General features: G+C 40.9%; 1 protein-coding gene and 1 long non-coding RNA gene across 3 annotated transcripts in view; one reads left to right on the forward strand and one right to left on the reverse strand.

Annotated features, from left to right (window-relative positions):
• Window positions 1–1,313: 1,313 nt before the first annotated feature.
• The window catches only part of KCNK1 (potassium two pore domain channel subfamily K member 1), a 51,483-nt gene continuing 28,125 nt past the window's right edge, over window positions 1,314–24,671 (reverse strand). The window contains exons 2-3 of the mRNA XM_004451020.4: window positions 10,455–10,850; window positions 1,314–7,058 (exon numbers count right to left, since the gene is read on the reverse strand). Of these exons, the coding sequence (XP_004451077.1) occupies window positions 6,799–7,058; window positions 10,455–10,850 (656 nt within the window). The 3' untranslated portion in view covers window positions 1,314–6,798. The remainder of the gene's footprint in view (window positions 7,059–10,454; window positions 10,851–24,671) is intronic.
• On the forward strand, window positions 12,233–21,315 carry LOC139436261 (uncharacterized). Of its 2 annotated transcripts, none has more exons than XR_011645359.1 (3): window positions 12,233–13,132; window positions 19,398–19,523; window positions 20,216–21,315. It is a non-coding gene; the product is annotated as an uncharacterized lncRNA (long non-coding RNA). The 2 variants fall into 2 exon arrangements; XR_011645358.1 differs by lacking the exon at window positions 12,233–13,132 and adding an exon at window positions 14,059–14,258.

Consider the following 24,671-nt stretch of genomic DNA (forward strand, 5'->3'; position numbering starts at 1 on the left):
AGGCCTTCAGATGAAAACTGGTAGCTTAATTGCTTCTTTTCTTTTTTCCTCTTCTGTATTAATAGTGTGTCTAACAGTAAATGTCTTGTTCTCTCTCATAATTGTCAGGAAAACAATATTGACATCCAGTTCTTCTCAGTGAGTTTGGCACTGAGTGGATTTAGGGACTGTGACCTCTAAAATGCCATACTCTCAGGGAAATAAATACACACAATTTTACCGTTTCACAAGCTGGGTAAAAAGCTACTTTACAGCCACTTGCCAGACATCCTGCTTATTTTATTCTTATAAAATACCTCCCTTTTCTTTCTGCTATAGTAGTGTAGGCCACTGAGAACTGGAGAGTCACAGACCTAAGTGACCCAGGGCATTCACTGGAAAGAGAAACAAAAATGGACAGGTTAGGTTATTTAACTCTTTTTTTAAACAATCCCTCCCCCGCTTCCCCCCCTCCCCCCCCCCCCCCCCCACACACACAGACCCACACACACACAATGATTTAAAACATTCTTGGTGGTATTAGGTTCCTGCAGACTGCTTTACTGGGCTTGCCCCTGTGGGAGGCCTGGGGCAGCTTGCTCTTTCTCAGCTTCATAGGGAAAAAGCGTAGAGGAAGTGATGTGTAGATTATTAGAAAAATGGTAGTCCATTGTTTAACTTTGTTATAGAGTTCTGCCAGCTGTAGCACCCATCAAAAATTACAGGGACCTTAACATCTAGCTTGGTCATTGCTGCATGTGTGGGAATTGGCTTTGTTCCAGTTTTTAGGGTCACACTGTTCTAAATCATGATGCATCACACCTTGTACCAAGTTTGTAACAACTGCCTAGAGTAAGGGTTTCGCTACACAAGTGAGCACATAAAAAGGGGTCTTTTCCCAAATCCATGCATCAGTTTAAACCAACAATGCTTACACAGAGCAAAAGCAACGCAGGAGTTTTAGGGTAAAATAAGCTGATGTCTTTGAGCACCCAGACTCATTCTAAATATCTGGGGGGCACTAGTGGACCCTGGGATTCTAGCCACTGCTTAGAAATTGAAATTAAATGCTGAACTATAAGTGTGAAAATTCTGTGATATATATATACACACATCATATAAACAGGACGAATAAAACCTCAAAACTCAGCTCATTTCCTCACCTAAAATTAAAATAGAGATATTTTACTTACTTACCAAAGATTGAGCAGTAGTGCCATCTTCACATGTAAATAACAGCAAGTGTATACATTATGATGCTACCTCATGTTGGAAAGAGATGCTTAGCCTACCTTAATTTTCTAGACAACGAAAATGACCACTTAACAAGCAAGTCTTTTAAAAAGAATTTTAATCAATTTGTATTGCAATATACATCTTAATTTATTCCCTTAAACAGAGCATATTAAACAGCTTAAAGTTGTCATAAAGATATAGCATTATCTAAGTAACATCAAAAGAAATGTGCCGACCTCAGTAGCCATCAGACAGCTCTAGAAAGCAACTCTTCTGTTTAGTCTGGGTTTGCCTTCAGAGTTTCTGTTTCTCTTTCACTGCCAGGCTGCTAGCAACTCTTCCTGTTATTCTCGTGCACTTGCTAGCATGGATACGGCCGTCCTCAGTGGAGTACACAGCGGACTCAGGGCCACAGACCACTCACACGGAGCCAGCAAATACCGACCACTTGGGACCAATAAGGAGTCATACTTCCACAATCGTATGGCCCTGATTATGTTCTGCCATTTGCCTTCGAATGGCTCAAACTTGCCATGCGTAAGAGGTAAGTTGTCATGTTCACTGGCATATGTGACAATTTTTCTGAGTATAAAAAAGCAGGGTGAGGCTGTCAATTGAGCTGCTCCAACTGGGTGAGGTCAGGAGTGACCAAGTGGATGGAGCAATTACTGTGGCTGCTTTTACAGGGACCTAGAGACAGTGGTAACTTAAGGCTGGGTAAAGGATTGCACTGTTATTGCCAACTTGCATCTTGAGACTTTTAATGTTTTACTCATGTCACCCCAAATTATGATGTAAAATTGTGATAATACAGAATTTAAGACCTGGAGGACACTCTCTCCTTTATTTCCTGTGGGTTGGGAAACCAGGGCAATAATTTTATTAGAAATGTGAACAAAGTAAGTATGAATAAGTTCTCACTGAAGCAACGAGAAGGTTTGCTTCTTATTAAATGTGCTTTAAATACTGTGAAAAGTACTTAGAAGTGTTTTTATTTGCTTCTGAGATCTTTATTGTGCCCTGGATAGCAGAGATCGCCTGAAAGCACATATTAAGTGAATGAGATATTAGGAAAATTGTTTTCAGCCAACAATTTCATGTTTCGCCTCACACAAAAGGCTCTCATGCATCAAATTTTCATAAAGTAAAAGCTCTCGGAAATAATGAATCACTATAGGAAAAACTTTAAATGTTATGAAACTAGCAATTTAATATTCCACTGGGCATTGCCAAATAAAGTGGCACAAGCTTTATCATTTCAATTTCAGTTATAAGTTTCTAAGAAACTTTTGTTACTAAATTTGCCAAGGAATGTTCTGTTTGACTATTTACACATTTCTGAAAATACAGTCTAGAGGGGCTGCCTTCCTGAACAGAAGATAGTAGTACTTATCCCATCTCATCCCAACATGGAGGTCTTAACAACAGATCACAAAATGAATGTAACAAACCACACAATCAGGATGCTCCATACCGACCTCTGGAAAAGAGGCATGTAACCATGTTATATTACCTTTCAACACATGCGTCTGCCAAATTAAAATGAACTTTTACTTGATATAAGTATTAGCTGTTTTTAGTTAAGAGGCCAGTGCATCATTATCAACTTTAAAGGGCTTGAAAGTATTGACTATTTCAGGTATCATAGGGTCTCCAGATTTGTAGATGCTATCTTCTCATTCATTTTTCAAAAGGAACATAAAGCTGTTGTGGAAAGTATGAATGTGACTTGTTTTTCAGGCAAGAATAAATGATCCCATGTTTTACTAATGTTTGCCAGGCATTTTTTTTCCTGACGTTACACCAAATTCATCTATTCAGAAAATGTTCCCTTCTCCCCGCACTGCTCCTCCTCCTGGATCAACATTTGAATTAGTTCCTTTTTAAGTATCTTGAGGGCATGACTGATATAGAGCAAGGGTTCTTAACCAGGGGTCCACAGAGCCCCAAGGGATCTGTGGAAAGATTTCAGGGGGTCTGTGAGCTTGAACTGAAAATGAAAAAAAAAAAAAATTCTTGTGGGGATGCGTGGTGTGGGTGTGATATATTAAATAATACTTAGGATTAAAAAAAAATAAACACACACAGTATAGTGTGGACTTAGTAAGGGGTTCATGGTTTTCACCTGACTAGCCAAGTCCGTGGAAAAAGAACGGTTAAGAACCCCAATAGAGAGAAACCTGAGTCTAAGAAGTGGAGTTATCTGGGCAAAACGTCATCTGCTCCATGAATTTCCTTTATAAGGTACTTCTGCAGGGAGTCTCCATTCCCTCAGTTCTAAGTTCCCTTTGATTTCTGGAAGGTTGAGAACTCCCAACCTAAAATATTCTGTTCTTTCCTAAAGTTGATTGTATCTGCTGCTTGGAAATCAAAACCCTTCTGGCCACATGCAACTTTTAATTGACACAGCCAGAGTCCCTTTGAAAGCTCTCTGCTGCTTTTCCATCCCAAAGAAAATGTTCCCCAACTGGAGCCTTCAGCTTCAGAGTCCCCTTCTTGCAGTCGCTTTCACCTTCAACTTTACACTCTCAACTAAAAGGACTCAGCCGTCAGTTCTGGCCTGCCACGCTGCCGCGACCTCCCACCTCCCTGCCATCTTGCCAGCCTGTTTCTGCCCGTGCGAGGCAGGCCCAGGACCACCACACTTGCCCAGCTGACTCTGTGTGGTTTTCCCTCAGGATCCCGGGGCAACCAGCCTCTGCCTCAGCCAAAGCCAACAGAAAGCCCAGGCAAGGCACTCGCTCTTACACTTCCTACCTGATGGGGTGGGGGGCTAAGCCTGCTCCCATTTTGTACCTTACCCTTGACATTATAAACAATAATTTGAAGGGCACAGTGGCAGTTTGATACTATTTATGAATTCCAAAAAGAGATTATGTTTGTCAACTGGTCTGTTCCTCTGAGCATGATGCCCTTGGATGGTATTAAGTTCAAACTTGATTATGTTAAGATTAGAACTTTGATTCCACCATGTCATAGGGCATGCAGGGTTGAGTCCCTGCCCCCTTGGTGGGCTATAAGAACAAATGCTCAATCAAGAACACAGAAATAGATACACAAGAGAACCCAGGAAGAAGAACACAGAGGAAGAGAGACATGGCAGAGGCCCCAGGAAGAGAGATGAGCCTGACAGTTTGCAGAACAGAACAGAGTGGCTGAGAAGCCCTGAGATGATGAGCACTATGCCAGCCCACAGCTGAGATCAGGAGAAGCTGGGCACATGGAGCCCTAAGGCGGCAAAACCCTTGCAGATGTTGCCTGTCATCTTACTTCAACATATATATGTGTATATATATATATAGCATACTTTGGGTGAGAAAGTATCTCTTATGGTACCTTGAGTTGGACTCTTTAGGGCCTAGTAGCTGTGAGCTTCTACCCCTCAAAAATACCCTTTATAAAAGCCAACAGATTTCTGGTACTTTGCATCAGCACTCCTTTCGGCTAACAAGGCACTAAGGCTTAGTATATTCTCCACAGATTCATAAAAGCTTTCAAATTATGTAACATACTCTACTACTCGTTAATGACACCCTGATTCCAATTTTTTTATGCTCTTCCACATTTTCTGTATCTCGATCTCCCCACTTGCACTAGAGCCAAACAACTGAGGCAAACCAGTCATTTCCTGAAATGAATAAAATATACTCTCCAAGTGTGAGACACTATTTCTTTGCCACCTCTGGTCTCTGGGCCACACCAAAAAGTGTTTTCACTGAACTTTCCAGCCCCAACCTTGGCCATGAAGCAGGCCACTGTTCTGTGATTCCATCCTTTACCACAATGCTCTATCCCCTGTAAAACCCACCTTCCCCCATGAAGACATGATACATCAGAAAAAGAAATGTGACATGGTACAATTACTAAAAAATGCCCTTTCATCAACTGCAGCAAACGTACCACACTAATACAAGGTGTTAATAATGGGGAGGGAGGGCTATTTTTTGTACTTTCCTGTAAATCTACAACTTCCCTAATAAAAAAATAATAGGGAACTTTTCTAATAAAAAAAAATTTTTTTTAAAGAAAGTAAAAGAAATGTGCTTATGGGACAACATAATCCAAGTCAGAAAGAAGAAACTCACATTTGGGTTTAGACGCAGGAAAGGATCTGCTGACATCACGGAGTTCACTGACACTGGAGCCATACAGTGATATGGGGGCTGTGGAGTTGCTGTAATTCCTTGTTCTACTACCCCCAAAATATGCTTCTGTTGCTTTGAGACAATATGCCATTTTAAACAAAAAAGAAGGGCCTCTGCAATACGCATACACATCCATAAGCAGCAGTGGGCTGTAATGGTTTGCTCATCTTGGTGCCTAATGGAAAAAGTCCTTCAATACAAAAGGAGACCAAATGGTAGAAGGTTTACCGAGGGAGCCTCCTACCATGAGGAGCATCCTGCCCCATGAATGGAAGGCGGCATGGCTCATGAGCTGCCTTTTAGAAGCATCTCAAGCACCACCTCCCCAGCAGCTACCCACTAAGCATCAGTTATCATTCAGAATCTCACTAATTTTCCCTTCCAAGATGCTCAGTTGTTCCTTGTGTACATCATTTGAATGTTGCCTTTATGGTTTCTAAAGGAGTGCACACATATTATCTACGTGGGGGAAAACTTGATATATGAAAGCGCAGGATGGCAATCAGCTATGATTTTTATTGATTTCAGTTTATAAATTAAAAATGCTCAAATTAACAATTTGTTCATTTAGCGTTTTTCAAATTCTGTGCTTTAGTACTAGGTGGCTACAAATCAACTCCATTCAAAACAAAATATCTTAACCTTTATACAAATCATATTCTTCATTACTTGTTTACCTCCAAAGAAATATAAACAAACATTTTTAAACATCTGATGCACTATGTTGCAGAGGGTAGAAACCTTTATCGTTGCAGAAAACTACAGTTACTCTTATGTTTATTATTCTCCTTACTTTATTGCAGTAACTCTGGATTTCCTTAGTATAAAGAGAAATCAAAAGGAAAAATATCTACAATCTTGGGATAAGAAGTACCCTGGGATCTGGTGACCTAAAACATATCTGTACAGGATATAAACATATTTATACTTTATATGTACACATTTAATGGTTACCTATTCATTATAAATAGTAGGTAGTAACTTAGGTTCTACAAAAATAATCACTTTGGAGGGGTACATGCAAACGAGTACACATAAACCTATTTATAAAACACTTCTCTATGCTTTTTTTTGCTTTTAAATATAAATTTTGCTATTTAGCCATCAGCTAAATGATTTAAATGGAAACTCCAAAGTCTCCAATTCAAAGTATAAAATCATCTTCTATCCAAAGTAGCACAGCTTCGAGTATTCTTCTATAAGTCTAGATAATTTTGTTGTGTATGAATTATAGGATTCCATTTACGCAGATACTGGGTATCCCTACAGAGTAAAAGCTTCCTTTGTTCTCTTATTTTTTGTTTTTAAAATACTGCAAACAGTACCTATTGGTAAAAGTAACAACTTCTTGGCTTTTCCATTCTCATAAAAATGAACACAATTAAGCCTATTATTACTGCCCTCACCACGGTGCTCTAAGACAATATGGCAACCCCCTCTAATTGTTGGCAGAGTCATCCGGGTAGGCAGGTGGTTGAGCTGCCACAAAAGGCTCGTTCTGTTTCTGATCCTCCTTCATGCCGGCTGCCTGGTCTGTGATGGAGGAGAAGGAGAGCTGGTCATGTTCAAGGATGTGCACTTGATCCTCGTCCTTGTCCTTCTTCACATAGAACATTTTTCTGAATTTTTTCAGTTCGTGGAGTTCACAGAAAGTCTCCAGAACGACCAACATGGCGATGAGGCCAAGGAGTAGGTAACCTGCGGGAGAAATACAACAGTCTCTCAGTTTGATTTCACCATGGATAAATCACGTAGTAAGTGACTCACCCCTATCACATGCAGAAAAATGAATAAATTCAATGCCAGTTTTCTAAATTCGATGAACGTTTCAAAATGCCTGGCTCAAGGTGCAATGGCCCAGGAAAAAAAAAAAAAGAAAACCCAACAACTTAGAATAACATAACCTAAGAACTTGGATTATTTAGAATTACAGGTTGCAAGTTTGAGGAAAACAGTAATAGTTGGGGCTGATGTGGCCCAGTTAACAACAAACTTATGATGCTTATCCAAGTGTGGCCTTCAGAAACAGTGCTCTCCAAGGGCTGACATTTTAGAAATGCTTTCAGTTCATCATGGGGTGCTCAGAATAAAGTTTGACACCTTTTTAAGGCACTAAATGCCTTTATCATTATTTCCACTGCAGATTAAGTGGATAGCAATAGAAGTTATGATTCAGGCTAAATGAAAATTCCTTTAAGACATGAGGTAGAAATGAAATGGATCATTGTGTGGCCATTTAAACTTCTACCTAAATCAGGAAGCAAACCTAAGTGCTCCATTACATGACAGTCGCTTTCTCAGCACATGCTGGCAACAACAACTCTACCAGTTTACTACTCTTAAAATACAAGGTAACTTGAACTAGGTACCATGTTATTCCTTGGGATTTGTGGTAGGGGAAAAGTTGATTTTAAGTTAGGTCCAACATTTGGTTAAAACCAGTTTTTAGAAAAAAATAATTCATCATGGAAAGGAACAGAAAAAAGTAAAAATGAAAACTCTAAGAACAGCAGCAAAAAATCTCACTTTCGTGCCCTAGTAGTAAAATATTTGAGAAAGTTTTCAGAAAACCCTTGAACTAAGAAAAGCTAGAACTGGAAGCATAATGGGAATAATGAAACTGACTATCTCAATAACGCCAAGTGATACAGTTATATAATCTTCAGAATTTGGCTGTGTGGCTTTGATAAGAATATAGTACATGCAACATGCTCTCTTATTTTAGAAACAGCAATGACACTGTGACAAATAGATCAAGCCCCCTTCTTTTCCTTTATCCATTATTTAAACTCTTGAGTGCTGACAAAAATATCCAAGGGGTTCAGACAAAAACTGGGCTTTTTTCCTACCCCTAAACTCCTATCTTTGGAACACTCGATTGCTTAATGCTCAAAGCACATATTAATTTTATGTAGATTGCCTAAAAAATGTGATCCACATTGTTTTGTAACAGGTGATAAAATATTATTCACAAGGATTATGAAAAAGTTAAAATGCTGGAGAGAAATTTTTAAGAATTTACACAACAGAAAAGTACAACTAGCAAGTATATTTACATAAATATGCTCAACTTCCCTAAATCAACAAACAAGGGAAAATTCAAATAAGGAGGTAACATTTCATCTACAATGTGAAAATAAAATTAAGAGATCGGGTATTGGTGCTCAAATTGGCAAAAGAATATTTCTAATGCTATTGGCCGATACCACCAGAGGAAAGGAGGGCCAAAATAGGCAATATAAAGCTGGAGACAGTGTAAACTAGTAACACCATTTGGAAAGCATCATTTCACTATGTCCTGTTAATCAAAAAAGGCATATTCACTTTGGGCCAGCAGTCCCACTTCTTAGAAAAATATCAAAGGAGAAAAAAATGCAAACATACAAAGATATTCACTACTGCATTATTTAAAATACCCCAAATTGGAAGCAATCTAAATATTCGATAGAGGCATAGAGTATGGTAGAGCCATCTGATGAAATATTATACACATATTAAAAATTACAATTATGGCAACTAAAGGAAATATGAAGTCATCCTTGCAACCATCTGCAAAAATACTGAGTTTGTTTTACCAGCCACTGTTCAAACCATTAGCACTTTGAGTGAAGTCTTTGTTCCAATTCAGTGAAACTGTTAGCATATATATAATATCTTTGCTTAAATTTATTTATTTCTCTCCTGTCTTCTCTCCCCCGCCCCCCCCTCCCAGTTGTCTGCTCTCTTTGTCCATTCGCTGTGTGTTCTTCTGTGACCACTTCTATCTTTATCAGCGCCACTGGGAATCTGTGTTTCTTTCTGTTGCGTCATCTTGTTGTGTCAGCTCTCCATGTGTGCAGCACCATTCCTGGGCAGGCTGCACTTTCTTTCATGCTGGGCGGCAATCCTTACGGGGCGCACTCCTTGCGCATGGGGCTCTCCTATGTGGGGGACACCCCTGCGTGGCAGGGCACTGCTCTGGTGCATCAGCACTGCGCATGGGTCAGCTCCACACGGGTCAAGGAGGCCCAGGGTTTGAACTGTGGCCCTCCCATGTGGTAGGCGGAAGCCCTATCCATTGGGCCAAGTCTGCTTCCCATATATATATACTAATAAGCAGCATTTTATGGGGTTAAGACTATATGACAGGGCCAAGACAGAGCACCTTGACAGCCTTGGGGTGTCTGCTATGGCTTCCAAGAAGAAAAGACATATGCTGAATTTTGGGACATTCTTGAGAAGGGAGAAATGAAAACTGTCTATACATTATGATTGTAATTTTATACATCTTCCTATTTTATAGAAAAGGGATGCATAAAACCGAACAGTTTCTTAAAAATGGACTACTGTTCTAAGCTTTCCATGATAGTAGACTGAATTTAAAACAAAATTAGTTTAAAAACTATGAATCACTGGCCATCTGAATTTTAAAATCCAGACAACAGTTAATTCCTTCAAAAAAGAAGCAGATGAGGATTGCTTAATAGATATAAAGTTTCTGTTTGGAATGATGAAAAATTTTGGAAATATAAGTGATAGATGGCAAAACACTGGGAATTTAATGTCACTGAATTGCACATGAAAAAAAGGTTAAAATAGCAATTTTTATGTTACCTATATTTTACCATATTTAAAAAAAAAAAACAGGCAAAATTTTAAAAGAGAAAAGAAAAAGAACCACCAAATGAACAAATGAGACAAGCAACTGTTTTAAGATTTTCCTGGTAAATTAAAGAACATGATTGGTAGTGACAACAGTCTAGCTCTAGTTTTCTTGAGCTTAAAATAATAAAGTAGAGTAATTTCTTTTTATTCAAAGTTGCTAATCCAAAACATTCTATATGGTATATTTTTACACTGTAAGTTCCAATGCTTCTTACATTATTAGTAAGAAATTGATCAAATAACTTGCAGTAAATGCTAAGAGTTTTGCATGAAGAGTTTTGAAGGGAATGACAATGAAAGGAAATAGTGGGAAGGTGGTAAAAACTGACAGCTTTTCAATAAAAAAAGGAATCAGGGCTTTTGATTATTCCTTAGTAGGTAAGACAGAGCTTGGAATGGCAAGACATAGATTTTAAAAAAGGAACTGAGTCTGTGACTCTTGATACTTACATGTGATCCCAATCTTATAGAGCTCTCTGAATTTTTGATTGTAGCCTTCTCCAGGCACGTAATCCCCTAGGCCAATGGTGCTCAGGGAAATGAAACAGAAGTAAAAGGATTCGAGGAAGTTCCAGTCATCCTCCAGGACGGAGAATATGGCTGCCGGGATTAAAAAGAAGCAGGACACGGTGACAAACCCAAGGAGGACAGCGTGCACGATGGCCACCACCTGCTTGGAGAAGCCCCAGCGGATGTGGAAGTAGAGGACAGGCCTGCGGGTGACGTGGACGGTGATGCGCTGGACCACTGCCGTCAGGAAGAGGAGCGTGAAAGGGATGCCGATGACAGAGTAGATGATGCAGAAGGCCTTACCCCCGTCTGACAAGGGCACCGTGTGGCCATAACCTGCAAGGAGCAAAGGGACCGAGGTGAGAAGGACGTAAATGGCCACATCCGCCGTCTGCCCCGCATCTTCCCCAAACGGACAGGAGCTAGACTTGGCATGTGATGCTTTAAAAGACTCCAGCAGTAAAATTCAATGGTAGATCCCATAATTTTGTGGAGTCCACTGTTCTTTATAAAAACTTACCAGCTCTTTCCAACATGGCAACCTGAATTCACTGTCATGCTGAGATAGGAGCTCTGTGCACTATGGAGCTAACATCCACACCATTTCAGACCACCCAAGCGAGGTGGGTAACACCCTCGGAGAGCTCCTTCACCAGGGCTGATCTGTTCACTCTCCAAGGAACCCCATTCATACCCAAATGCCAGGCTACAATTCACCCCCAAAACAAATGACTCATGCAATGAGTCAGGAATAACTGACAAAGAAGGATGTGTGTGTAGAACCAAGTTGATAAGGGTACAGTGGAGGGTGGGTAGAGTTAATTAAGAGACAGACAATATTTTAAGAGAGGAAAAAAAAGAAGATTAAAGAACACCACATCACAGGATTGAACATATATTTTCAAATATTAATATTGTGCCCAGTTATCTGGTTAAAGGGAACATTCAGAATCCTTAAGATTTTTTTTTCATTGTCATTTCCATATGCTCAAAGTTGCCCTAAATTCCACAAAACAAACATTAAAAACAAAACAAAAACCCCATTAGGACTGAAGGTCAAAAACATATGAATGGTTACTTTCCACTAGGTTTGGGTGGTTCTCAAATCCAGCCAATCAAGAGACTCTTCATCCAACAGGTGCCAATGATGGAGAACCCAGCCACGTGTGAGGCTGGGTGGACAAATTGTAAAACCTCCTGAGCACTTCCTCCTGAAAGGACTAACATGTCTGAACAAGTCCGTTCAGGGAAAAACAAAAACAAAAACAACCAAATGCATTTTTAATGAAATTGGATTCTGAAAAAAAGCTCGTATATGCGATTATAATTAAAAGGGGTTTCAAAGCTAGACCTCCAAAACATATCCTGTTTAAAATCAAGCCACTCACTAAACCCATAGAATTCTGTCTTATACCAGTGCCAGGGGTAGAGCCCAGGTGTATGTAGTTATTCTCTTTCTCCCAATTGAAAAGTTAATATTACAGAAAAACGTAATTACATAAATTCAATTTACCTAAGAAATAAAATTGGTAAATATGAAAAATGTTTAACCTCTGAGTAATTAAAGAAATTCGAAATAACATTTGTCCCCTCTCAAGGAAACAAAAAAACCAAAAAATCAGTTACATTAAAAGTTGACTCACTAGTGGGAAAAGTAAATTAACACTCTTTCTGGAGGACAATTTGGCAATATCTAAGTAAATCTTTAGAATGGTTATTCTTTTGAACATGGTGATTCAGCTTATAAGAATTTATCCCATGGAAATAATTAAAAATATATTTAAAAATTCAGCTATAAGCACCATTTGAAAAGGAAATTTGGGAAGATCCCAGGGTCTAACCACAGCTTTATTTAAAAACAAATAACAAAAAATATATGCAGTTATTAGAAAGCTTCCCTGGTTATTCTGGTGCACAGCCTCAAAACAACAGAGTCAGGGCTTCTCACTCTGCTGTTGTACAGTTGATGAACAAGCTACAGGAAGTCCCCGGGACTCTCTGAAATTAGACACCAGCACGCATATCCGTTTTTCTATGAAGAGATTCATCCCAGAGCTCAGATACTCAAAACAGGTGCACGTCTCCAAATGATTGAGAACCACTGTTCTGAGCCCAAGTTCCTGAATCCATTTGGTCTCCAACTCCTCCAACTGTCTCCGGAAAACAGCGGCCAATTTTGGGAATGGTTCTTAAAGAGGAACGTGGGTAAACTGGAGGCCCCAGAGAAAAACACGAAGATGGTCAAAGTGTGCCAGATAACGGTCGTGAGGCATGAGGAAGCAGGGAAAAGCTGAAGGTCTAGTTGAGAAGAAATGAGACTTGTTCTGAGTAAAGCAGCCTACATAGCAAAGAAAAACTGGAGCCAATGGGGCTTAGATTTTGGCTTGATACTCAGGAAGGATATTGTGAAGTTCACCAGCATATGATATAGAGTTTTATTTAACCATATCAAAGCCATTGGAAAACAATTCACAAATTTAGTTACACACTTCTGACAAAAACTCCTAAGAGATGATGAAGTTCCTGTGACAGAAGGGTCACACCAGAGGGTGCTGGAATGGGACTATCCTTTGGCATTTACAGAGGCATCATATTGTTAGCGGAGACAATTGTATCAGGTAAGAACCTTTACTCTCACTGTTTTATTAAGTTTGTCGTAGTGCTTTACAGATTAGCTTTACTAAAAGTGATTTCACATAGTCCAGCTCTTATACCACCTGTTCCCAATAAATTACATGATTTGGATTCTTGTAGGAAAGAAAGTAAACAGACTTTTCATATTTAAATATTTTAGGGTAAAATTCTGACTCTCAGGCTATGATAGCTCTTTTTATTAGAATGTTAACTAAATTAATCTCCATTAACTAGGAAGCAATGGAGATAATCATTACAAGGCTTTAGGAGTTCTGCCTGCAGTAGTGAATTTTTATGCCAATAATATGTTCCCACTAAGAGATTAAAAGTCACTGACATCACAGAGATCCTTAGTGAAAGCCAATTTCTTCACTGATGTTTACATAAATAATATTCATTAGTGGAAAATAAAATGTAAAACTTACCTCTCACTTGCATTCTCTACACTTTAATGCAGGCCATATTGGGAAAACCATTCACTGCACTGGCGACACAACAATTCCTTTGGAACACACAGCTTAATGTATCAGACAGAAACCTTTGCTCTCTTGAATTGTAATGAAGTCAATAATTTACTCAAGTTCAGTCATTGAGCCCCAGATAAATATTGCAGCAGCAAAGCTCATATTTTCAAATTGTATAATCACATTAAGATCCATTACAAACAATGAAGAATTAAATGTCAGTAAATCTCACATATTTGACATTCTTAAAATTTTTATGGCTTTTCATAATTTTAGGGCCCCAAAGACTGAGCATATAAAAAAGTCAATGGGAGAAAAGTGACTTCACAGATTTAGTTAAGATCACACCATGAAACTTCTACTTAGAAATATTCTTGTGCTCTAAACTCCTATTCTACAATTGCTGGGATTCCTGCTATAACTAGTATAGTGGAGTGTCAAACTGGTAACAGTCTAAGAAATTTGGCCTTGACACTATGCTAGAACACCTAATCTGAGTCCATGCCATGCTACTTCCAGGCCTTCTGATTTTTCTGGTACTTAAGTCCTCCTGAATGAGGTCCAAGACAGAGAACCTTTGTGGGTTGCTACTTAGAAGATCGATGGTATGCAATTGCTTCACATGTACCAGATGCTTCTGAGAAAGGTACAACTTGTATAAATACTCCCATTTCCTTACATTCTTTATTTAGGTATAGAAAACTGTATAATTCTCCATTAACTTAGCTTGAAAAAAAAGAAGCTACAAGGAGTCTCAGATTCTGAAATCAATCTCAGAAGAGATACTGGTCTGAGGAAATTGGTTGCAATGTTTCCTCTTCTGCAAGAAAAACTTTAATTTGCAATCCTGAACTTTAGCATGTTCACTTTCTTTCCCACTGGACTGTGACCTGCCCGTCCCAGGTAGAGCCCCTGTCCCCTGCTACGTTGTATCTCACCGGGTTCCCCCAAAACAGTGCTACCCAACAGAGTCAGTCAACAATACAGTGGAAGAAACTCCCTGTAGAGCAAGGGTTGAATTCAGGCCAGGCTGACTCCCTTCCCCGCCCCTTCCTTTCTTAGAAATAAGTTCTTGCTCCACAATTTTAATAAATGGTCACTTCCTGGTATCTTGCCATACCCATCTTCATAATTCCTTTTGACAGCAAGTTTTCAGAGACTTGCACATGGAGAAACTCAACTCATCCTTCCAAACCCCTTTATCTACACCACAGGGAAAGTTTAGCTTCTGCTACTTTGCTTATAAAAGGAAGTTTGTTTACTAGTGAGAGAACGCTCAAGGGAGATCTAAACCAGACTGAGCGGAGATAGAGACCAGGACGAAAGCGGGCTTGTGACGGTTATGCTCACGGGTCAGCTTAGCTAGGCTATCGTGTCCAGTTGTGCGGCCAAGCAAGCATCGGCCTGATTGTTACTGTGAGGATATTTCATGGATTTACATCACCAGTTAATTGCATCTATGTCTAATTACATCTACAATCAAAAAGATTACCTTCAACAATGAGAAGTCTCATGCAGTCAGTTGAAGGCCTTAAAGGGAGAACTGATGGTTTTAGCAGTCAAAGAATTTCAATTTACTACAGCCAGGCAGTATCTCCTGGGGAATTCACTGAAACCTTCATCTGAATTCCTAATTCGAGGCCTGCCCTACGGAATTTGGACTTGCCAATTCCTAGAATAAATCTTATAATATTTACATATGTATATATTCGGTTGGTCCTGGTTCCCTGGAGAACCCTGGCTAATACAGGGCTCCATTCAATACTGCCCCATTCATTTAATACTTTTCTAAATGCTTCTTGTTCCTTCTGTTCAATCACTGATGGCTTCTTGTTAACAACCAGAGAGACAGAGTCAGCGGTTAGGACACTGCAGCTATACGCTTAGCGTGCTGAGATGGATTACAAGGGCACACCGAATCTAGAGCTGGAGGAGCCGAGCAAACGGCTTTGAATACCACAAATGGGACTTGTAGCTTCTGCAATGGGAGTTCAATTAGAGATGGCAGCATGGTAAAAGAACAATGAGGAGTAACTTAGGCAAGGGCCACCATGCATCAATCTGAGGAGACTGAAGTGCTGTGAAGGAGGAAGATGAGCTTCAAATACCCAGTGAAAACTGCTGTCACTTGCTGATTACTATGTGCGTACTTGTGTGCCTGCATCCAAGTACATGTGTAATTCTGAATCTTCATAACAGGAATTATAACCCTAAACATATTATTTCCACTTGACAAATGAGAAGGCTGAGTTTTTAAGAGTTTAGACAGCTTGCTCAAGACCGTACAAATAATAGGTAGAGCCCATCACCTTTCCACTGTCCCACTCCAGAAGTTATGTTATGCAAAGGTCAATGACAGATCAAAAGTGAACTCAAGTGCTAACACTGTTTCTTAGGAGGCTATGGTGAGGTGGTGATGGGACTGGTCACCACTGAAAGGATAATCATGTCCTTTCTATGGCTCCAAGGAACTGAATATGATGCTGAGTCTCTGGAATAAGAGAAAGGGAGAAAGAGAAAACAGTGTTCAGGGATGAACAAAGAGCTATGAAACTGTCACACAGGGATGGTAGGGGAACACAGAGTCTGGGCTGATTCCACGGGTCCAGAAGGTAGGCTGGCATAAAATCTATCAACTATTCTATCAGTGCCAGAGAATGTAAGCTCCATATCCTCCCAGTCTGGTTGAAAGCCACATGGATGAACCACCATGCTAAGTGGCAGATGCCTCAAGGAGGGAGAGGATAGAGAAATGCCCCTAAATTGTGCCAGAAAACCATGAAATCATAAAGAATTAGCAGCAATCTTGGAAAAAAGGCATATCTATAACAATAACTGATTAAGTGATAAGCAGAGAATAAAGTCCAGTACAACCTTGATCTTCCCATTTGTTAACTTAAATGTTGACAACTCCATAGAGAATCATCTGTCAATAAACAATTGCCAAACACTAGCCAAATAAGATAGGATGTCAATGGCTCCGAGAAGAGCTATTTTCCAAAGAGGCTAGTAGTATAAATATTAGGCAAAAGTTTAAATCAAATTTTACATTACAAAAAATTTTACTTAATGCATAAGTACATCTCCACTGTAAAAATCTCAAAAATAATACTGATGAAGCAAAAATCCCCCCTTTTTTTTTGGTGGTACCAGGGCTAAGGATTGAACCCAGGACCTTGTATGTATGAACCCAGTGCTCAACCACTGAGCCACATCAGCTCCCCTGAGTTGGTTTTTTTTGTTTGTTGTTTTGTTTTTAGGGGACTGAACCCAGGACTGCCCATGTGGGAAGCAGGTGCTCAACTGCTTGTGACATCTGCTCCCCCCACCTCTTCTTCAACTCCATTTCTCCCCTTAGGCTACTGGTATGAGTTGGTATCCAATAGTTCCTTTTTTCTAAGCATTTATATACATCTACATACTTCTAGAAAAATCTAGCTTTATTGTTTTTATCATAAATAGTATTCTCCATGTATTATTGTTCTCCAACTGTTGCGTTTTCATTTGACATTAGACCCAGGAGATTGTTCCATGTTGCGTAATGAAGATCTACCCTGTTCTGTAAACATAGTATTCCTTAGTACATAAGCGCCTCTGCTTATTTAACCAGTTTGTATTTCCGTTTCTTTCTCCACTGTTACAAACAACAGGTCAAAAACAGTCCCGTCAGGTGCTCAAGTCACTGGTAAGAAGATACAACAGAATGGGTCATGTGGTCACTAACATTTCCTTCTACTCCTATGTACTATGCAAACTGCCAGCTCAAAAGAAAGCACATTAGCAGAAACAGAAGAACAGCTCCTGGAATGCTCTTCCAGTGGCTCACCAGCAGAACTCACTCCCAGGGGCTCACACACATTTCCTGGATGGCAGGAACCGCGCTCAACGCGGGGCACACGGTGCGCAGCTCTGTGATCACCAAGGAAGAGCTGGCCCCGGGCCCTGACCTGAGCCTCTTTTTCCAAGGCGGCTTTCAAAATCTTCCTCAGCTTCCCTCCCCCACCTCCTCGCAGGTGTGCACGTACATAGTTTTTGTTTACTTAAGAGACTGCTCGCTAGTCTAACATTTTCTCTCTTGGCTTCCTGTTCTGATTCTAATTCAGAATGTGGGTTTTTCATTTTTTTCTTCCTGTTTATTGATCATTTGTCCCAGCTTCTGACCCACCATGGTTTTATCAGTGTGCTAAATGGGCCACTTACATTTTTTCAGTTACATTTTAGTAAATTTTGCAGGAAATATTATATGCTGTAAGAGTGTAGGCACAAGAGTTATTCAAAGGCATTGCTTGCTAATTAGACCATACCTGTTCCTGATGAGGAAAATCAGGTAATTTACCTTCCCAGGCTAGAGCAGACAATAAAGAGCTGTTCACATGTACCATCTATTGAGCCTGTCATTTCATGCCCTTGCTATGTCATTGGAGGTAGAAAAATGACTGAATTCCTTCATATTATTAACGCAGCTGTCCTAGAACTCCACATAGTCATATTTCAAAAACATAGGAATCCTTCACTCCATAATTCCATGAGACTGCCTTTGTGTGGGGGTGGAGATGGGGGAAGGAGAGGGCCTCAGCGAACAAAAAATCTGACAAACAACTCACAAGACCCCAGAGAATTGAAGACAGGAACTCAAACTGATGGTTTTACACTAATTATGTCCATATCAGCATTATTCCCAATAGCCAAAATGTGGAAATGACACAAGCATCCATCAACTGATGAGTAGATAAACAAAATATGGTATATCCCACAGTGGACTATTACTCAGCCACAAACAGGAATGGAGTTCTGACACAAGGCACAACACGGAGGGCCACTGAAAACATTATGCTAAGTGAAAGCAGTCAGAGAGAAAAAGACAAATACATGATTCCACTCACAGAATATTAGGAATAAGCAAATTGCAAGAAATTCCAAGAGATAGAAAGGAAAACTCTGAAGTTAACAGGCATCTAGCGGCGGGGGGGGGGGGGGGGGGGGGAAGGGGAGGGGGCGGTGTGAGGAGTTCTTGCTTAATAATGGGTACAGAGTTTCTTTTTGGGATGATGAAAAAGTTTTGGTAACAGATTGTGATGATGGTAGCAGATTGTACGTGTAATTAATGCTACTTATTTGGACATTTAAAAATGGTCAAAATGGCAAGTTTTATCTTATGTATGTTACCATAAAAATTATTTCTTCTCTTAAATTGCATGACAGATTATTTAGAAAAGCCTTTAAAGTAGCATGCTATATAACATTTTAACTTTTTTTAAAAGTACTCATAATTTTAAGACTAAGATCAAATAAATAAAGGGGAGTTAAAATTATACTTTCCCACCATTACTTTAATCCTGGAGCCCATTTGAGAGCAGAGGGGTCAATATTATAATTGCTGATCATTCCACAAAGTTTTATCTATTTTTCAAACATTCTTTCCTAAGGACTTCAAACCCACAAAAGTACAATGTAATTTTATGATAAACTGAAAATTAAGGGGAAAATTATTTACCAAACCATAAATTAAAGAGCTTGGTCTAGCATGACCCAGATGCTTCCACATTTACTCCGCCTCAGCTGGGGAAAGAGGGCGTAACCAGAGCCAGGCTAAGGCAGCCACCCCAAGGAGCTTGTTCCAGTAACCAAATCAGACAGAGTGTACCAGATAGGAATGGGAGAGCTTAAATGCCTCGAGGGCATTTAAGAAAAAGTCAGCAAATATGGCCCAGGATAATATGCGCTCCTGGAACTTGTACATTATTTCTGAATTTGTCACCTGTTAACCCTCGTTCCTTCCCTACAGCTGGGAAAAGCTGGAGGGTTTAAATGAGAAAACAGATGTAAAGCACCTGCTATGTATCAGGTCCCGGGCACAGCGCTACCTTCAAAAGCACGGTCTTTTCATCTCCACCTGCGGTCTGGCACACAGGTATGTAGGCAGAGATAAAGCAACCAAGAGACTTAGTAGTACAAGGGGGGTGGGATCTGAACCAACGTGTCCCAAGCCCGTGATACGGAGTAGAAGCGGCTTCTCTTCTCCCTGTGTGTATTAAAGCCAGCGCCTGAGACACCAGGGTTTCAAAGAGAGAAAAAGTTTATTTGGTTGTGCAAGTAATGGCGCATAGCAGGCCTCATGGCCTAACTGCCTCCCCAGTTTCAGAAATCCTAGTACTTTACAACATCAGGAAGCTAATGAGTAACTGGGGTCGAATTTGCACAGGTTATTTCTTTAATAAACATTAATGGGCCAGGCTGGGATGAGGGTGGGTCATATAGTTACAACCGGAGTCAGAGAGGAAGGCGTCGGGGAGAGCGGGTACCGGAAACAACAGTCAGCTACAAGGTTTTTCATAAGGATAAAGCAGAGGAAAGTGGTCACCCTTTCGATAGAGATATTCATATACAAAGGTAAGATCCAGCTGGAGTAATCATTACAATGGCAGGATTTTAGCTGGAGATGACCACAGACAAAGGCTGAAGTCAGTCCAGCCAGTTTCAGTAATTTTGGATATTAACCCTTTTGGCTAATTTAAAAAGCATCTATGTTTCAGTAATCATAATTATTTAACTCTTAACCTTCGTTTATATTCATGCATTTACCAATCTTTTATCTTGTCCTAGGGGTAGTGGTAATGGAAGAACAAGAAAAAAAATGGAAGAGGCATGCTTGGTGGATGATGACCAAAAAAAAAAAAAACCACACAAAAAAACAAGTGAAGGTGGAATAATCCTTGGGTATTTCCAGACTGAATGGCCCTTAGATGTGGCCTAAGGCAGTAACCACCAGGCTTGGCTGACCAATCTGGGAGCTCCCAGAAACTTGCCCCGACCCTCATAACCCAAGGGACCTAAACTCATCTCAGGCTACTGTGAGGGTTAATATAAATCAGGAAAAAAAATTAAAATTAAATCCACACACACACTTGCAAATCCTTTCTCTGCTCCTTTGAGAGGTAAGTAAATCTTAAAAGTTAAATAAGGCTGTGGCCAGGTTCACAACCCAGGAATGTCTTTCTCAAGGATCTGGGAGCAATTACACCAAAGTGTAAACGTCATGGAAGGTAGCACCATTTCCATGGGAGCTTAACTTGGCCATTGGGCTCCAAGTTCTAACTATCTACCAGTCAGAGATATGAGAAGTTTTATATGGAGTCAATCAGCAAACACAAAGACCACTCCAATTTCAAGTGAATTTGATGACTGACATGTGACAAATGGGTGCTGGCAGATGCTTACTTTTATCTTGAGGATGTGTGTGTAATGGGTTGTATCTGCTTGGGTGAGATCTCTTTCTGCCTTTGCCATCTCTTTACCAAATGGCCTGGGATGTACCCCATTTGGACTTAATGCTTATTTAATAATAAAATGGGTTTTCTGGCTCGTCTGTGGTGGAGAGCTTTCCTGGGTGGGGAGGTTGTGTTTTTCATTTTATTTTCCCAACACAACCTGCTCCAAATTCAGACTTATCCCGATCCCTTGCTGGAGTCTTGAGCCCTGACGTCTGCTTGGCCCGGCCCATTTTGACTTTCGGGTACTCCCAGGATTTCTTTCCACTTTTGTTCACCTTTGGTCAAACCTAGACAAAATGTCCAGGTCATCCCTGCCCCACCTGGTGCCAATTCCTTGGCCTTTATCTTGAGGCACAGACCCACTCTTCTACCCCTGGTACCTGTGAAGACAGAGCCCCGACCTGAGGTCAGATTATTACGGAAAACGGCGCAGCCGAGGAGGAAGTTATAGCCTAGCATGTCTACTCCTTTATTTTTATTTTACCTTCACTCATTCTTGATCATTTCTTACAAATTTTAACAAAAAGCGTGAAGAAAAGCTGAAAAAGCCAATGGAGACAACTGTTCTGGTTTTTCCCAAAGCCCCAATATTTTGAAGTAGGCTTCCTAATATATTAACCAAAGCAATATTTCCTCCACCTGCAACTTCCCTCAGGTCATCTTTGGGCGTGACATAATTATCCTGCAGCAATCACTACTCAGAGGTTTAAAAGTTATTACACAGTAATGGTTTCCCAGAGATGCACTTTGAAAACAGGGTTTTAAAATTCATGCCAAGGGCTGTTTCCTCTGGGCATGAATTGTGCAGACAGCTCAGGGACTGACGTTTCTCTTCCCCAGGGAACTGTCTGACATGTTCCCTGTGGAAGACGGGCTAAATGGGTCACAGAAAAAAAAACGCTAATGACAAGAGGAAAGCAGTCATTCCCCAGATGCTGCATTTCAACACCTACCCCCATGCAATTCTTGTTTAGCCTCAAAACTTAACTCCAGACCTGAAGACAGAGTGGCCCGAAACTATTTTATGAAGGGATGGGGAGCCTCTTCTCCTTTCACGGTGTTTCTGTAAGTGACCCTGGGAGAAAAGTTTCTCTCGTATTCATTTTGCCTTGGTGGGAATCTCTAAGCCTTTGAGAGGACGAGGTTTCTGGACAAAAGTGAACCTTTTTTCCTTTTCAATTAGACCCTAAAGACTTTGAAGGCCTTGAGAACACAGGAAGGAAGGTGCAAACAAAAAGGCCTTTTGCAATATTGTAACCGAGAGTTAACAATGACTATGATTACTGAATTATATACATGCCCTTTTGCCTTCTATATCTTGTACATCAGTCAAAAGTAAATACCTGAAATGACTAAAACTTGCTACACTGGAATCCAGATGCCTCGACCTCTGCTAATAATTGTAAAACCAGATAACCCATATCATGTGACCGTAGAACCCTTGCTCCTGTCTTGTACCCTCCTATCCCCGATGTCCTGATGCTGGATGGCTGTGATTGTAAAGATCCTGTAAGTAACCTTGCCTATAAAACCTTCATCCCTGTTTTATGTCGCTAAGGAGCCCTTAGTGTTTATTAATGAGGGACCTGAGTCAGCCCCACCCCAAATTACCCATTAGTATAAACTAAATTATGAAACTATCAGCATTACAGCTTGGAGAGGCCGTTTGGGGCCCTTAGGCCACTGCCCTCCTTTGCTGTGCGCAAGCAAATAAACACTCTCTTTGAAACCCTGCAGTCTCCAGAACTGGCCTCTACAGCATCAGGTGGAAGAACCCACTTTTGTTCAAGTATCAGTATAGGTGCTTGTAAATCAAAGGCGGCGTTTAGGTGAACAGGCTGAAGCATCACATTTCCTACATTGGTATGCAGGCTCTGCCTCTTACTAGCTGCGCAGCCCTGAGGCCCTGCCTTAGTCAAAAGTGACTGTTAAGTGTGAATACTACTTCCCAGCTCATGCAGGTATTATGAGGATCAAATGGGATAACCCACCCAAAGCACAAGTGCTGGCACGTATAAGGTACTCAGGAAGGTAAATGATTATGCTGATGCTGAAAGAGATAGCAGTTATTTCAGCAATGTGTCCCTGATTCGAATTGGCCAAGCTGCGCCCAGGCATACTAGAGTTTATCTGCATGCCCGCTCTTTCTCCCATGTGTCTTAAAACATCTTCTTTCATGTCGATGATCCCATGGTATTCAAGCAGTCCCTGGTAAGAACTTGAGACCTTAAAAACAGCTCCTGGGGAACAATCGCCAGTGTAGGGGCTGTCGTTTGAGAGGACACCAGTGACCCTCCCCCGGGCAAGGCCACGGGCTCCTCAGGTTCTTCCACCCTCCCTGCGAGCTGAGCTGACCCGTGCCGACAGGGCCTCCTGTTCGCTAGGGGCACATTCTAATGGGCAGGACCCAGTGGGTTCCAATGATTAAAGGTAGATCAGAACTGTAAGTTCCCTCCCCTGAAATTTCACTACCAGGCGGTATATTATTACAATGACAGAGGCACACAGTAGTACCACCGCCTGTTCCTGTAAGCTCAGGGAAGTCCAAGCTCTCTCTCCTTCAGGCACTTGAACAAGCAGTTTCACGAAGGACTCAGCAGAGGCAGGTGCAAAGCAATTCTGGCAGCTGCGTTCAAGTACCTTCTGCTTCTTGGAAATGGTGGCAGTGCTCGGGAGCCTTTACTAAGGGGGCAGAACATAGAACAAGACGTAGCCCCCGAACCAACCACTGGCCATTCTGAAGGAAATCAGTTTCCTGGCATTCTCAAAAGATCTGATACCCCTTCATGCAAGGGGAGGGAACAATATTTCTAGTCAATCAACAGCCACACATTTTGCCAATGAAAAATTACATTCAGTACTCCTTATGCTAATTAAAGGCTTCTCTAGACTAGATACTTAAGCACTTCCTGATACATCCTCTGGAGAGTGGATTCAATCTAGGGTCTTGAATGCTAACGCCCCCTGAGTAGGACCCTCAGGGACTAAGCTGGGGGTGGGGAGGCAGATTAATTTAAACCAGTGCTATCACTTTGATTCTGCTATAAAACACAGCACCTTTTAACTTCTCAGGTACCTGATGATTCAGTCAGGCCTCTCCTAGGGAATCTCCCCTCTCCACTTCGGCTTAGGGCCCACGCAGTGCTGCAGCCTCTCGGGACAGCCTGGGTTGAGAGCCTCTCAACCAGCTGGCCCCAAACCGAAGCAGCGCAGCAGGACCACATGGACCCACACGTAACGTGGGCAAGAAACTACCCTTCATGACTGTAAACCGCTGCGACTGGGGGGACCACATTACCACAGCATCAACCTAGCAAAAACTAATAGGATAAGCCAGGAAAATAAATAAAGGGAAGGCAGGGTGGTGGGAGGGTTAAAGGAAACAAGAACGGCCGGCTTCAGAATGTTAATAGTTGGTTCGTGGGAACAGAAAATGTCCACTGTATAACTTTCTGTACTTTTGTATGTATTTGAATATATCTATAAGGAAAAAGGTAAAACAGTTGAGGCTTTGAAATGTGGACGTAGGAACGGGTATGGTTTATCTAGTACCTCTAGTAGGACGTACCTCTAGTAGGCGTTCAAACCTGCTGGTTTGAACCTTTTGTGGCCCCCAGAAAATTATGTTCTTAAATTGGTCCATTCCTGTGGGTGTGGGACCCTTTGAGTGGGTTGAATTCAGCTGGGGGCCTTTGCATACTTCACTGAGGTGTGACCCTCTTAAAAATTCCCATTATAAAAACCAACCCATTTCTGATATTTTCCATTGACTGCCTTTAGCAAACTAA

This window comes from Dasypus novemcinctus, chromosome 13, assembly GCF_030445035.2.
Source record: "Dasypus novemcinctus isolate mDasNov1 chromosome 13, mDasNov1.1.hap2, whole genome shotgun sequence".
Lineage (NCBI taxonomy): Eukaryota > Metazoa > Chordata > Mammalia > Cingulata > Dasypodidae > Dasypus > Dasypus novemcinctus.